The sequence below is a fragment of the Leucopleurus acutus genome, assembly GCF_964270905.1.
Source record: "Leucopleurus acutus genome assembly, chromosome: 8".
Classification (NCBI taxonomy): domain Eukaryota; kingdom Metazoa; phylum Chordata; class Mammalia; order Artiodactyla; family Delphinidae; genus Leucopleurus; species Leucopleurus acutus.
Window position 1 is genome coordinate 74,849,937 of NC_139151.1, and position 16,657 is coordinate 74,866,593.

Below are 16,657 nucleotides of genomic sequence, written 5' to 3' on the forward strand. Positions count from 1 at the left end.
CTGTTCACTTATTCTTATTCATTCTTTTGAACAGCACACACAGAGAAACTTGACATTCTGATTGGGTGTCATTGCCTGTTGAACAGTACCTGCTTCCAGAAGAATCTATCCCTGTGTTTTATGTTGTTCACAAATAGCCACGTGGGTTCCTAAGACCTGGTCCTTCTATACTTGGGGAGAGTAATATTGTGGTCAGCTGAGCTGACCAAATGTTTTCATGTCATAGCTGTCATTTTTCTTAGCTTCTGTTAAATCCATAGGGGAGTCATTTGGGGTATGGTTATTTAAACCAAATATATTAGTGAGTTAAAATCATGGTATATGAGCTATAAGCTGAAGGTCTATTGTTGAAAAATTCCTAGGACCTGGACACTCCTTTGTCCAGACTAGCTGAATTCCCTGACACAGTTCATCTGCTTAACTAGAGTCTCTCGCTTGCTCTCTCTATAAATATGTGCAAACATACGTGTGTTTTTATACATATATGTATATATTCATATGTATGTATGTGTATGCATGTATATACATATAATCTTTCATCCCCTAATATTTTGAACACTGATTTCTTGTCATTTCTCCTAGTAATAGAGCTGATGCACACCATTTGAGGTAAAGCATTTTTTAACCTGTTACTTCATTACATATGTACCCAGAATGTCTCCATAAAGAATGTAAAGCATTTAAAGATTTCCACTTTAGCTGGCAGTAAACATATCTCAGCCAGCCCTGTCCTATTCAACATTGTTGTCCATGAAGTACATGAAGACCCTAAGGGCAGGCCCATCAAGTTTGCAGATGTCACTAAACTGAAGGAGGACAAACTAAGATGAATGACAGACACAGCATTTAGAAAACATTGTGACAGGCAAGGGAAATGAAATGGATCTAACAAGATGAAATACAATATGGATAAACACCAAGTTTTACACTTCCAAACAACTAACCACACAAGACACAATAGGGCTTAATGAGGTTTTAGTCTTCATTAACCTCATAGAGGTCAACACTATGACATAACCAAAGTAAGGAAGGAAGTAAATATTGAAATCAGGCTGCATTTATAAAAGTACAGTACTTAAAACAAGGTGACCATGAGTCTCACTTCATTTTGTGTTGGTCAGACCATTACTGAGGAATTATATTCAGCTCTCTAATTCAGCTACCTCATTTGAGAAATGGAGATAAAAATTTCTATTCCACTGAATAATCAGTATTAAATGTGACAATGCATATAAAAGAGTTGGCACAATGTGACATGAAATAAATGTTAAATTGATGGTAGATGATGACAACAATTATTGGAAATACTCAAAACCGTTGAAGAAGGTGGCAGTAAATGAAGGGATGGAAAAAGGTATTCCATGCAAATGGAAATCAAAAGAAAGCTGAAGTAGCAATACTCATATCAGACAAAACAGACTGTAAAATAAGGACTGTTACAAGAGACAAAGAAGGATACTACATAATGACCAAGGGATCAATCCAAGAAGAAGATAAAACAATTGTGACTATATGTGCACCCAACATAGGAGCACCTCAATATATATAAGGCAAATGTTTACAGACATAAATGGATAATTGACAGTAACACAATAATAGTGAGGGACTTTAACATCCCACTTGCATCAATGGACAGGTCATCCAGACAGAAAATCAATAAGGGAACACAGGCCTTAAATGACACATTAGAACAGGTGGACTTAATTTGTAGAACATTCCATCTGAAAGCAGCAGGATACAATTTCCTCTCAAGTGCACATGGAACATTCTCAAGGATAGATCACATCTTGGGCCACAAATTAAGCCTCGGTAAAATTTCAGAAATTTGACATCACATCAAGCATCTTTTCTGACCACGATGCTATGAGATTAGAAATCAAATACAGGAAAAATACTGTAAAAAGCACAAACACACGGAGGCTAAAAAATACGTTACGAAGCAACCAATGGATCACTGAAGAAATCAAAGAGGAAATCAAAAAATACCTAGAGAAAAATGACAATGAAAACACGACGATCCAAAACCTATAGGACACAGCAAAAACAGATATAAGAGGGAAGTTTATAGCAACACAATCTTACCTCAGGAAACAAGAAAAATCTCAAACAACCTAACCTTACACCTAAAGCAAGTACAGAAAGAAGAACAAACGAAAGTGAAAGTTAGTAGAAGCAAAGAAATCATAAGATCAGAGCAGAAATTAATGAAATAGAGGTGAAGAAAACATTGGAAAGGATCAATGAAACTAAAAGCTGGCTCTTGGAAAAGATAAACAAAATTGATAAACCTTTAGCAAGACTCATCAAGAAAAAGAGGGAAAGGGCTCAAATCAATAGAATTAGAAATGAAAAAGGAGAAGTTAAAACTGACATCACAGAAATACAAATGATCATAAGAGACTCCACAAGCAACTAACTATATGCCAATAAATGGACAACCTGGAAGAAATGGACAAATTCTTAGAAAGGGACAATCTCCCAAGTGTGAACCAGGAAGAGATAGAAAATATGAACAGACCAACCACAAGCACTGAACTTGAAACTGTGATTAAAGAATTCCCAACAAACAAAAGTCCAGGACCAGATGTATTCACAGACAAATTCTATCAAACATTTAGGGAAGAATTAACACGTGTCCTTCTGAAACTCTACCATAAATTTGCAGAGGAAGGAATACCCCCAAGCTCATTCTATGAGGCCACTATCACTCTGATACCAAAACCAGACAAAGATACCACAAAAAGGAAAATGAGAGGCCAATATCACTGATGAGCATAAATGCAAAAATACTCAACGAAGTACTAGCCAGCCAAATCCAACAATACATTAAAAGGGTCATACACTATGATCAAGTGGTATTTGTCCCAGGGATGCAAGGATTCTTCAATATCTACAAATCAATCAGTATGATACCACATCAACAAACTGAAGAAAAAAACCATATGATCATCTCAATAGATGCAGAAAACACTTTTGACAAAATTTTATACTATTTATGATTAAAAAAAAAAATCTCCCCAGAAAGTGGTCATAGAGGGAACTTTCCTCAACATAATAAAGGCTATATATGGCAAACCCACAGCTGACATCATTCTCAATGGTGAAAAGCGGAAAGCATTTCCTCTAAGATCAGGAACAAGACAAGGATGTCCAGTCTCACCACTTTTATTCAATATAGTTTTGGAAGTCCTAGCCATGCAATTAGAGATGAAAAAGAAAGAGAAAAATCCATAATGGAAAAGATGTAAAACTGTCATTGTTTGCAGATGACATCATACTATACATAGAAAATTCTAAAGACACTACCATAAACTACTAGAGCTCATCAATGAATTTGGTAAAGTTGCAGAATAGAAAATTAATACACAGAAATCTCTTGTATTTCTATACACTAACAACAGAAATTCAGAAAGACAAATTAAGGAAACAATTCCATTTACCACTGCATCTAAAATTATTAACTACCTAGGAATAAACCGACCTAAGGAGGCAAAAACTTGTACTCTGAAAACTATAAGATGCTGATAAAAGAAACAGAAAGTGATACAAACAGATGAAAAGATATACCATGTTCTTGGATTGGAAGAATCAATATTGTGAAAATGACTATACTACCCAAGGTGATCTAGAGATTCAATGCAATCCCTATAAAATTACCAATGGCATTTTTCACGGAACTAGAACAAAAACTTTTAAAATTTGTATGAAAACACAAAAAGACCCTGAATAGCCAAAGCAATCCTACGAAAAACAGAGCTGGAGGAAATCAGGCTCCCTGACTTCAGACTATAGTACAAAGCTACAGTAAACAGTATGGTAGTGGCACAAAAAGAGAAATATAGATTAATGAAACAGTATAGGAAGCCCAGAAATAAACCCATGCACCTATGGTCAGTTAATCTACAATAAAGGGGGCAAGAATATACAATGGAGAAAAGACAGTCTCTTCAATAAGTGGTGCTGGGAAAACTGGACAGCTACATGTAAAAGAATGAAATTAGAACATTCTCTCATACCTTTCACAAAAATAAACTCAAAATGGATTAAAGACCTAAGTGTAAAGCTGGACACTATAAAAGTCTTAGAGGAAAACATAGGCAGAACACTCTGTGACATAAATTGCAACAATATCTTTTAGGATCTACCTCCTAGAGTAATGAAAATAAAAACAAATGGAACCTAGTTAAACTTAAAAGCTTTTGCACAGCAAAGGAAACCATAAACAAGACGAAAAGACAACCTACAGAATGGGAGAAATTATTTGCAAACAAGGTGACTGACAAGGGATTTATCTCCAAAATATACAAACAGCTCATGCAGCTCTATGTGAAAAACAAACAAATAAACAACAACCCAATCAAAAAATGGGCAAAAGATCTAAATGGACATTTCTCCAAAGAAGACATACAGATGGCCAAAAAGCCATGAAAAGATGCTCAACATCACTAATTATCAGAGAAATGCAAATCAAATCCACAATGAGGTATCACCACACACTGGTCAGAATGGCCATCATCAAAAAGTCTACAAACAATAAATGCTAGAGAGTGTGTGGAGAAAGGGGAACCCTCCTACACTGTTGGTGGGAATGTAACTTGGTACAACCACCATGGAGAACACTATGAAGGTTCCTTACAAAACTAAAAATGGAACTACCATACGATCCAGCAATCCCACTCCTGGGCATATATCTGGAGAAAACCATACTTCAAAAAGATACATGCACCCCAATATTCATCGCAGCACTATTTACAATAGCCAAGACATGGAAGCAACCTAAATGTCCATCAGTGGAGGAATGGATAAAGATGTGGTACATATATACAATGCAATATTACTCAGCCATAAAAAACAAATGAGATAATGCCATTTGCAGCAACACAGATGGACCTAGAGATTATCATACGAAGTGAAGTGAGACAGAGAAAGATATTATATGATATCACTTACGTATGAAATCTAAAAAATGATTAAATGAACTTATTTACAAAATAGAAATAGACCCACAGACATAGAAAACCAATTTATGGTTACAAAAGGGGAAATGGGATGAAGTAGGAGTTAGGGATTAAAATATAAACATTACTATATATAAAATAGATAACCAACAAGGACCTATTGTATAGCACAGGGAACTCTACTCAATCTTGTAATAACCTATAATGGAAGAAAATGTAAAAAAGAAAAAGAAAATATATATCTACATGTATGTATAACAATCCACTGTACAGCTAAAAATAACACTTTGTAAATCAAGTATATTTCAATAAAAATTTTTAAAAATAAGATATTTAAAAATAAAAACAATTAAAAATTTAAAAAAGAAAGTGGCCACAACAACAGTGAGAAGATTCAAAACTATGGGGAGTGGTCAAAAAATTAGAGATGTTTAATCTAGAGATGAGATGATTCAGAGGAGACGCAAGAGCTCTCTTCTAAGAACGAAGAGTAAAAATGTGATAGAAGGGATGGGGAGTTCTGTGATTACCAAGGGTGTAAACAAGGATCAATGAAGATGGGCAAGAAAAAGTGCAATTTTTAACATTCAGAAAGGTACAGAGTTGCATAATTAGAATACCTTCCATGGTGGTGAGTTCTTCAAGACCGGAGAGCTTTAAGCACAGGCTTGATGACTTTTGAATATGGTTGCTCTGGACTAATCAAGTATAGGTCAGAAAGTTTGGTTATGTGTCCTCTAAGGTGTATTCTGGCCCTGAGATTCTCTGGTTTTGTAAATATTCAGCAAAGCAGTTATAACCATAAAAGGTGGCCACATGTCTCACCTTAAATTTTTAGCTCTTCACTGTCTGAGATGAGAAGTTACCGTGAGCAACAGACATATAAATGAGAAACACTGCAAAACGTTCTGTCTTAACGTTTGAGTGCTGTTGACCTTCAATCCCTTCTGAGTGTTCAGGGCCATTATTCCAGAAATTGTACTCTGCCTATAATTTGGGGAGCTGCCTCAAGGTGGGAAGTGACACCTTATTGTAGCTCCTTATAATAAACAACCTAAAAGCTATCTTGTAGAAGAAAAATTATTTTGAAACCAGAATATCTGGTGGTGGTGCTTAGAGAATTGCTACCTCTGTGTTACTAGGTAAGTCTTTTAGCCTCTCTGGGCCTCAGTTAATTCTTCTGTAAAAAGGGTATAGTCAGACTTCCTCCCAGAGTTGAGCCAGAAATAAAATTAGATGAATGCATTTGAATGTATTAGGTTGTTCATTGTGAACGGGGAAAAGTACAGCAGCATGATTTCCCACTCAAATGACCGCTTGACTGTTTATGCATTTTTAGCTGCTTAGTTATAATGTTACTTAGAAATATGATTTTTAAGAAACATTTAGAAGAAAAGTTTGAAAGAACATATTGACTTCCCTCTGCAACTTAGAAATGTCTCCATGTTTACTTGGGCTGCCCTGCAGGCAAGGTCAGGGAAAGGCAGGGTGTGTATATGTGAGTATACATGTGTGCATCTGTTTCGAGCAAAATGGGAGTTGGCTAGGGGAGCACTCTGACTAGAAATCTTTCCTATGTGCTCTGTAAAGTGTCTATAAGATTTGGTTTCCATAGTGCAGCTTACTGTTTCCCTAATGATGAAACCTCCTTAATCTCATTTCTAAACAGGATGGGAAGATATTCTGCCGGCGGACAGCTTGTGATTGCCAGAATCCAAGCGTTGACCTTTTCTGTTGCCCAGAGTGTGACACCAGGGTCACAAGTCAATGTTTAGATCAAAATGGACACAAGCTCTATCGTAGTGGAGACAACTGGACTCACAGTTGCCAGCAGTGCCGGTGTCTGGTATGTTGGCTTCCTTTAGAGTGTGTTATCCTATATATTCTGGAGGGGTTTACAAGCTCAGTTGTCTGTGGGATTTAGTTTCCTGCGATTTGTGATCCTGTGCAGGGAGTTGTGGGTCCTGTGGCTAATTACGGGGCATATGTTCTTCCAGAAGACATTAGTATTCTACTATTTAAAACACCATGTAAGACAGAAAGGACATTTATAGCACAGATTTGGTCTAAGTTAGTTTACAATTGCTACTTTTTAGCCACTCCAGATCAATAAAATTCCCCACATGATAGAAAGCTTTCAAAGCCTTGATGGGGACTTATAGTTCTTACAGAGTCAAATCTTTCATTTCTTGGGACATTACCATTAAAGGTTTCAATATCAGAGATAGCAGAACATAGTAGAAATATCAGGGATTGATATTGATTCTAGGTCATAGAGACAGTCCTGGTTCTCCCACATGCAAGATGCGTGTAATTAACTTGGGCAAGTCCTAACATTTTACTTGATCATTCTTTCCTTCAGTGTACACAAGTGGATGGGCACCTGTTTTGCAGGGCTGTTGTGAAGATCAGTTATGTGAAAGGCAAGTGTAGTACTTGACACATAGAAGGTACTTAGTGAACGGTAGTTACTATTGTTCATATTTCCTAGATTGAAAAATTTGTTTTACAGTGCTAAACCTTAATGTAGAAAAATGAAGTTCATTTTGTATCTTAATATGGGGATACTAATGATATAATCAGGTTAGAGAAAGTCCAGAGAAAAACCTTAATTTCTGGACCTGGTTCTTTCTGTTTCAAATTATATAACACAAAGATTTCTAATGTTGCAAAGACTGTTAAGACACATCATCATAGTGAATATGATGTTCCATCTCTGAGGTAATTATAGCCAGTGGAGATAAGTCATAACTAAGTCAACTTGTAATGGAAACTGTTAGCTGTGTTCCATAATTTAACATTTGCTAAAATTAATGATTCAGTCTATGGATACTGTATAAAAACAGGCATTCAGAAAAACTGTGCTGTAAATTTCTATTGGATTTTCTAAAGTCACCTGGCAAATGTGCAGATAATCTTAATAGAAACAAATCCTTCTTAATCACTCCTAGTACTGAGGAGTATAACTCAGATATATTCAAATCATAGCCATTCTTACATCTCCCATTCAAGAACAGGCAAACACAACACAACTATAGAATTAGGTTCCACATCAGCCTGGAAAATTACATTTCTCTTTGAAGAAGCCAATCATCAGGCACTCAGAAAAACTGGTATTAATTTTAGACATGATATTTTCATAGAATTTCAAAAGAGTATCCTCTCTCATCCCCAGACCCTAAGGTTATTATTATTTCCTGGGAGAACTGAAGCTGCTGAATATAACTTAATAACGACTTGAGAATAAAGTGGGTTATATTTAATAAATATCAATAGTTTGCATGTGCCAGACTCTGGATGATATAACAATGAGCATGACAGACATGGTCTATCATGAAGCTGACTAAAGGCCATAGTCTTGTGAAGCTGACTGAATAATTAGGCATGCGTTTGCATAAATTATAATGAGTGTCATGATAATGGAAGAGGCTACATAGGTAGTAGTCTGTACTATGTGCAGCTCAGTGGAGCCACAGTGGCCACATCCTGGAATACTTGGAGGCTCTGTCTGAACTGTAACACCTTACACACATTTGTGATGTGTCACTAGCCAGACATTACATTCAAAACCATTATGAAATTGTTCTCCTGATATTGCCCAACCTCAATTTTAAATCCAATATAAGCAACTCAGTGCATGTTGTTATTGAAATAGTACAGTGGTTTAAGTTCCTCTTTGACCTTAAGGGAAATAGATTTCTCTTTACACACTAGCTCAGTACCTTATCATCTATTTGTTCATTTGTTTAGCATTTATTGACCAGAACTGTGCTAAGCATCGGGGGGATAACGGAACAAGCCCAAAACCTGAAAGCTCAAAATGTAATCTGGAATTGTATTGATAATTATGATAAGTCTCACGATAAAAATAATTATGGGTTGCCATTGGCATGCAGAGATGGGACCGAACTCTTTCCGTGGCTACAGTATAGACAGTCAGCAAAAGCACTCTGGAGGAGGTGATGTCTGTATTTGTTCTTCAAGGAGGAAACACATCATACCCATAATGATGCAAAGTAGCAACAGTCAGTGAGGACAGTGATGGAGATTCCTGAGAATTTCCCCCTCTGGGACTTTGGCAACAGGATTGTGCATAAGGTCAATGATGAAGTATTTTGGCTTTCTCTCCACAGGAAGGAGAGGTAGATTGCTGGCCGCTCACTTGCCCCAATTTGAGCTGTGAGTACACAACCATCTTGGAAGGGGAATGTTGTCCCCGCTGTGTCAGTGACCCCTGCCTGGCTGATAACATCGCCTATGACATCAGAAAAACTTGCCTGGACAGCTATGGCCTTTCTAGGCTTAGTGGCTCAGTGTGGACAATGACTGGCTCTCCCTGCACAACCTGCAAATGCAAGGTAATTGGGTGTCCTGAGGATAACCAGGCCTTGAACAATTGCCAGAGAACACCTGCAGGAGGTCCACTCCTGATGTTTCTGAAGGCACAGGTTCCAAGGGGCATGGTGGAAACACAGGCAGGCATTTGCTTCTCCCCAGAGGTTAATCTGTCTGAATGGATTGTAGCTGTACCGTGTATTAAGGCAAATTCCAAATGATAACCATGGAATAAAATAGTCCTCTCTTTTGCCTTTTAAAATACAGGATTTAAACAATTGCACTAGGCCCAATTATGGCTGATTTAAGCTATTTTGACCTGCATATTAAAAAGTAAAAAAAAAAAAAATCTTTTTTCATCCTGGAAATTTTTATAAGCTCTTTCATGAAACTGCCAATGTTAGAAGAAAGTGTTCTATAAATCTATGAAGTTTTTTGCTTTGTTTAACTATCACAGTACCTAATGCAGGGACTTGAAGCTCTTGCTGCACGATTTAATTAATTGTGATTATTTGCCTATCTTTTTGGAGGAGTTACCATGAGGCATCCTCATATGTCATTAAAATTAACAACTGACCCCTTCCTACCTTCAAAGCTTATGAAGAGCTATGACTGTAGTCAACTTGAAGCAAGAGTTAGGCAGGGTCAAATTTCTGCCGAAACATCTGCTTAAGATTCCCATGATTAAGCATGTTAAAAATATTAGTGCCTGGGCTTCCCTGGTGGCACAGTGGTTGAAAGTCCTCCTGCCGATAGAGGGGACACGGGTTCGTGCCTGTCCAGGAAGATCCCACATGCCGCGGAGCGGCTAGGCCCGTGAGCCAGGGCCGCTGAGCCTGCGCGTCCGGAGCCTGTGCCCCACAAGGGGAGAGGCCACAACAGTGAGAGGCCCGCGTACCGCAAAGTAAATAAATAAATAAATATTTAAAATATATATATATATATATATATATATATATATATATTAGTCCATTCAAGTCTATCAAATCCTGGCTCAGCTTCAGGCATCAGTGGAAGGATCCCAACTTGTCTTTTTATGCTGTTAAATGTGGATTCTTTTCTCCTTCCTGAAAAGTACCATCTTAAAATGCAGCCCCAATACATAAAGGACATCAAGCTTCATATAGCAAGAGTCATGGTCCCATTGTACCTTCAGCCCCATCAAACACAATGACCAGGAGATGTGGAGACCTATGTTATTTAGTAGTATTTTTCTGAGCTTAGGTTTGAGATTCATTTAGGAGGATTATAAAGGTATATTTACATTAATACATGTAATTGATTTTTCATGAATTCCCAAAAATTGATATGTACCATCCCCTTCACAGTCACCATGAGATAGTCTATATTTACCCCTAACATGCCCACCTTTCTGTAAGCCATTTTGGAGTTATTTTCAGACTCTTTTGGTACTTTTGACTAGTATTATTAATGGCAATTTATCTTTCAGGGGGTTATTTTTGGAAAGAATCTCATTTAGAGTAAGTCCAGTGAATAAGTTGTGTAAACAGACAACTTGGAAATACAGAGGAGTCTCAAACAAACCTGGTCTGAGCTCAGACAGGGGTGTATGAAGTTGCACTGCCAGCAGTAGCCAACAAGAGGGACCCTGAAGGGTCTCATAAATCTTTGGCATTTTTCTAGGAATTTTTTTATAGCATTCATGGAGTTGGTCTCAACATGTAGATGGTCATTTTGAATATAAAGGTGGACACCACATATTGATTTATATTCTATGTCTCATTGGCTAATGCTTGTGTCTTGATGCACAGAATGGAAGTGTCTGCTGTTCTGTGGATTTGGAGTGTCTTCATAATAATTGAAGTATTTAAAATGGACTCATCATCGCGGGAGAAAAATGGACAAAATAACCATCCAACATGATGAAGAACAGGAGTTGGTGTTTTTAGTTTTTTGTTTTTAACCACAGACAATTACCAAAGTTTCCACTGAAGGAAGGTGTTTGGGGGTTTACCTTTTGGACCTACCACGTTGCTCATTCTTGCTAACCTAGTCTAGGTGACCTGCGGCGCAGTGCATTTAAGTCTATGGTGGTTTAAAAAAAAAAAAAAAGTTTCCCATGTTGTAAATCAAGTTTCCCTTATCAGATCATTTGCAGACACATTTAAATGATCTCATGGTAAATGTTGATGTATTTTTTTGTTTATTTTGTGTACTAACAAACATAATAGAGGCTCGGCTCCTTTTGTTTATTTTTTCTGGATTTTTGGATCAAATTCTACAAATAAAGTTGCCTGTTGTGATTTTTGTCCCATCCACTGAATACTTAGTATTGAGATTCCTGTGAAATGTATTAATATGTGTATGTAGAGCCTAACTGCATCTTACTTACATTTCAAACTGTTGAACACACCTAGATACCCACTTGTTCAGCTTAAGCAAGCTGAAAGCAATTATGATATGTTAAAGAGGGGACCACAAACATAAATAATTATTTGAAAAAGAACTTTCTCCTCCCTCTTACAAACAAAATGAAACAAAATCTTAAGCCACATTTTAGAAACAGCAATGCTTGCAGACTTTTCTGGCATTGAAAGAGAAAGTATCCTTGCATCGGTTTTATATAGTATTTGATAACTTACTTACAAGGGACTTCCATGCTTTTTAATACAAGTTGTCACTATAGGAGAGGTGCATGGTGTTATTCCTAATTATATAAGAGTAAACTAATGTATCCCAGTCCACTAATTTGTTCAGATCTAGTTGATTTATAACACATTGGGATTGATAACCAGGTCTCCTGATGCCTGTCCAATGATATTTTCTACTAAATCATGCCACATCACATATGGTAGAGGACATGCTTTTAAGAAGCTGTTTGTATGGTCAACAGTGAATGTTTTCATTTGAGCCACTACCATATTTTTAAGCGATGGCAGTTATCAAGTTACATAAAATGAATAAAATGTGCAAATGACATTATATCTGAGCTGAAAATTAAAACAGTTGTAGTTTTCAAGTGAACCACACCTTAGTGGTTTGTAATACCTAAGTCTCCTGAATTCATCATTGTTCTGAATCAAGTTGGTTCATGAAATTTTGTTCACAAAATCAAGACAAAGACCTAAGTTGTTAAGTCAGTCATGCTAGCTATATTTTAAATCCCAGATATTAATAGAATTAATAATTAAAAATTACAAGTTAAGATTACCTATTTATTTATTGATATTTGTCAGTATTTTTGTGAAGATAAAATTAACTACAATTCACTACATGAGATCAATTTCACGTGCTAAATTATGATACAGCAGTTAAAAGTGTATTTGACAACTACTGCTATAGTATGGTAAATTAGAACACGTCTCCATTTTTTTAAGTGTAATCTTGGAACAGAGATTTTGAAAATGATTATTTAGAAAATATTTATGGCACCTCCATTAAAAAATACCTGTCAGTTTTCAATGGAAAAACAAAGACATTTATAAGAATCATTTGTGGCTGTATAAGTGAGGGGTTGGCAAACTATGGTCCCTTGAGTCAAATCCGGACATCTGCCTATTTCATTGGAACACAGCCATGCACGTTCATTTATATATTCTCTACTGCTGAAGAAAGTGGCAGAACTGAGTAGTTCCAACAAAGACGCAAACCCAAAAATATCACCATCTTACCTCTACAAAAACGTTTGCCAACGTCTGGTGTAAGTGATGACCGAACACTGGTGTGTATTTTAGAATGTGTGTTTCCATTTTTTTCCAAGGAATTTCCAGAATTTAACAGTTTTCACTGAATCTGTATATATTCATACTTTGTTGCAGAGCCATTAGCATTGATGGCTCGTCCTAAAATACTGGTGTTTCACAACTACAAACATAAGACTCAGTATTTTCTTCATTTCATTTCAGTTAAATTTAATCTGTGCTAACATGATGATAAAATGTTATGGATATTTAGTAACACAATTTAAACTACTGCCAGCTCCTATCTATATGGGGGTTTTACTTCCTATAAAATAATTGATGACAGTTTCTTATTAAAAACTTGAGTACTTTATTCATAAAGTACTGTGCTGAGCTGGGGAAATAAAAAGATGAACAAAATAGTTTTTACTTTAAAGATCACCATTATGTGGGCCTTTAGAAGGTGCTGACAATCTTTGAATCCATTAGGGGATCATATTGAAATAAATTACTGCCTGAAATATCTTCTCCAGCCAGAAACTGAAAAGTTATTTTTAAAAGTGTGGTAAACCTCCTGATAGAATGTGCTTAAGTCTCATGCTGTGATTTACAGTGTGAAATGGCTATCCATTTAATGAACAAAAAAAGTGTTTGACAAACATACCTCCTTACAGATCATAACCATTGTCTTCAAGTGTAACATACACATTGGTAAGAAACAATGATAAATACATAAGCAATTATGTAGCTACCCTCTGATTTTCAATAGTGTAGAAGCACTGTGATTCAAGAGAGTAGAATATGAAGGGAGATGAAAGTCCTATATATTAACAAGACACATCAATTAAACATAAATTTTGCCTCACTTCCTTCTAGGTTGCATATGAAATATATATATACATATATATGTTATATATAGGTACCATATCTATAATCTATATATATTTATATGCAACTGATAATGCATATATATTAATATATGTTCATATGCTATGTGTATGTTTGTTTATTTAGTCTCAGAGCTTCCCCTCCTCTGAGCTTTCTAGTTCTACACTGATGTTACTGTTACATTTTCCTTGAATTATGCAATAGGCTAGAATACATACAATCTTCATTTTCTAGCATCCAGCATAGTGCCTTGCATAGGGTAGGTTTTCCATTAATTATTTTAAAAATTAAATTCATAATCTTTTATAGTATCAATAAGTTATCATGGGGTGGTGGAAACAACTCACTTTAGTGGCTTTCAAATGTTCTTAAGCAATAAGACCTGTTTAAAAATAAAATTTATTCAGTGCTTTACTATAAAAATCAGATAAAAGCAGAATTTTTCTGCTTGGAGCAAGGGTTGGAGAACTGGAATACCTTCACATATCCCACCACAACTCACAGACATCAAGAGAGCACAGCTTAAAAGCCACTGACCAACCCATCACCTTCCCTTCTGCAAATGAAACCAACACTCAGATGTTAGGTGAATTGCCCAGAGTTCATAATTAATTTGTTATGGACCTAGAACTACCACCCAATCCACCCTGGTTTTCCCTCTGCCATCCTGGTAATGATTTGAAATGTTTTTTCACATTTCAATTTCAAGTGAGCTTTACGCCTTCTAAATGGATGACATTAAAAGATAATCATGAGTTCAGGCCAAGATAGTGGAGTAGGAAGACCCTGAGCTCATCGGCTCTCATAAGTACACCAAAAGTATAATTATTTGCAGAGCAATTATTGATGAGAAAGACCAGAATCTAGTAGAAAAGATTTCCTGCAACTAAAGATATAAAGAAGGAGAGAGATGAGTAGAAGGGGTGGAGCTGTGGTATAGTCAAGACCCATACCCCCAGGTGAGTGACCCACAGATGGGAGAATAATTACAATTGCAGAGGTTCTCCCCTAGGAGGAATGCGTCTGAGCCCTACATCAGGCTCTGCAGCCTGAAGGTCTTGTACCGGGAAGAGGAGCCCCCAGAACATTTGGCTTTGAAGGCCATCAGGGCTTACTTTCAGAAGACCCAGAGGGCTGTGGGAAATAGAGACTTCACTCTTAAAGGAGGCACACAAAATCTCACATGGTCCAGGATGCGAGGCAGAGGCATTGATTTAAGAGGAGCTTGGGTCAGATCTACCTGCTGATCTTGGAGTGTCTCCTAGAGAGTCAGGAGGCAACTGGAACTCACTCTAGGCATGTAGACATGGGCAGCAGCCATTTATTGGAGATTGTTCTACTGCATGGAAACAGATGCTGGCAAGTGCCATTTAGGAATCCTCCCTCTAGCTTATTAGCACTAGGACCTTGCCCTGTCTGCCAGCCTGTAGGCACAAGTACTAGGATGCCTCAGGCCAAGCAACTAGCCAGGTGGGGACAAAGCCCCACCCACCGGCAGGCAGGTTGCCTTAAGACCTCCTGAGCCCAAGCCATCCCAGGACTTGACCCTGTCAACAAAAGGGACCCAGCCCCAAATACCAGTGTTAACAGGCGCAAGCCCAGGAACCCCTAGGGCTCTGCAGCCAGAGATCCTAGGACCCAACTCTGCCCACCAGTGAGCAGGCATCAGCCCTAGGACCCCCAGGGCCCCAGACCCACCCACCAGCAGGCTGACACACCAACTCCAGGACCCCCAGGGTCCCCTATATTTGGAGACTCTGAGACTCAGCTCCACCCAACCAATGGGTAGACACCAGCCCTGGGACCACCACAGCCTCATGGTCTACAGTGGCAGGACCCAGCCCACCTACCAACAGGCCAGCACCAGTCTTAGGAACCTCTCGGCCCTGGTCCCACCCACCAGCAGACCAGCACCAGTTCTGAGACATCTTGGGCCTCTCAGCCAGCTGCCATGGGATCCCACCCCACCCATCAGTGGGCCAACATGAACTTTGGGACACTCTGGACCCCGAAGCCAGCTGTGTTAGCATCTGGCCCTGCTCACCAGTGGGCCAACACCAGCTTCAGGACACCCAGCACCCTGCACCCATAAGTGGATTCTTCGAAGCCTGAAACCTTCCCACCAGCAGGTGGACATGAGCCCTAGGATCACTGCAGCCCCATAGCCTGCCTTGTCAAGACACAGCCAATACACCATAAGGCCTGCATCAGCCCCAGGACACCAAGCGTTCTGGCCCTGCCCATCAGTAGGCCAACACCAACTCTGAGATACCTTGATTTTCTCAGCCAACTGCTCTGGGATCCAGCGCCACTCACTAGTGGGCCAGCACTAGCTTTGGGACACCTGGGAAATTGCAGCCAACCATGTCAGGAAATAACCCCACCCCCCAGCAGACCAACACTAGACCCTGGAATCCTAGCCCCACAACCACCCAGCCCCAGAAACTGGCTCTGCCCACCAGTGAGCCAGCAGTAGCCAGGGTTTATCAGCCACCCAGCCCTGCCAACCAGTGACAGCAGCTTCTGCACAAGGCAAGGCCTGGTAACCAACTGGACCAGAGGCCAGTCATGCCTGCAAGACCACCCAACTAGTCAACCCACCACAAGAGAAAGACACACACAGCCCACATAGAGAGCACACCTAGAGCATATTAGCTCTGGTGACCAGAGGGAAGTGTGTTGCTGGGATGCATAGAACATCTCCTACACAAGGATACTTCTCCAAGATTTGGAAACATAACCAACCTACCAGATACATAGACATAAACACAGAGAATAAGGCAAAAAAAAAAAAAAGGTGAGAGGAACACATTCCAAATGAAGGAATGAGATAAA

At 38.4% G+C, this 16,657-nt stretch overlaps 1 protein-coding gene across 3 annotated transcripts in view; it reads left to right on the plus strand.

The window, feature by feature from the left end:
• Positions 1-11,116, plus strand: part of NELL1 (neural EGFL like 1) — a gene marked incomplete at both ends in the record, with an annotated part of 883,126 nt that extends 872,010 nt beyond the window's left edge. For all 3 annotated transcript variants that reach the window (XM_082845633.1, XM_082845634.1, XM_082845635.1), the window contains 3 exons: positions 6,628-6,804; positions 9,092-9,316; positions 11,066-11,116. In XM_082845633.1, the coding sequence (XP_082701759.1) occupies positions 6,628-6,804; positions 9,092-9,316; positions 11,066-11,116 (453 nt within the window). The remainder of the gene's footprint in view (positions 1-6,627; positions 6,805-9,091; positions 9,317-11,065) is intronic.
• Positions 11,117-16,657: the final 5,541 nt, after the last annotated feature.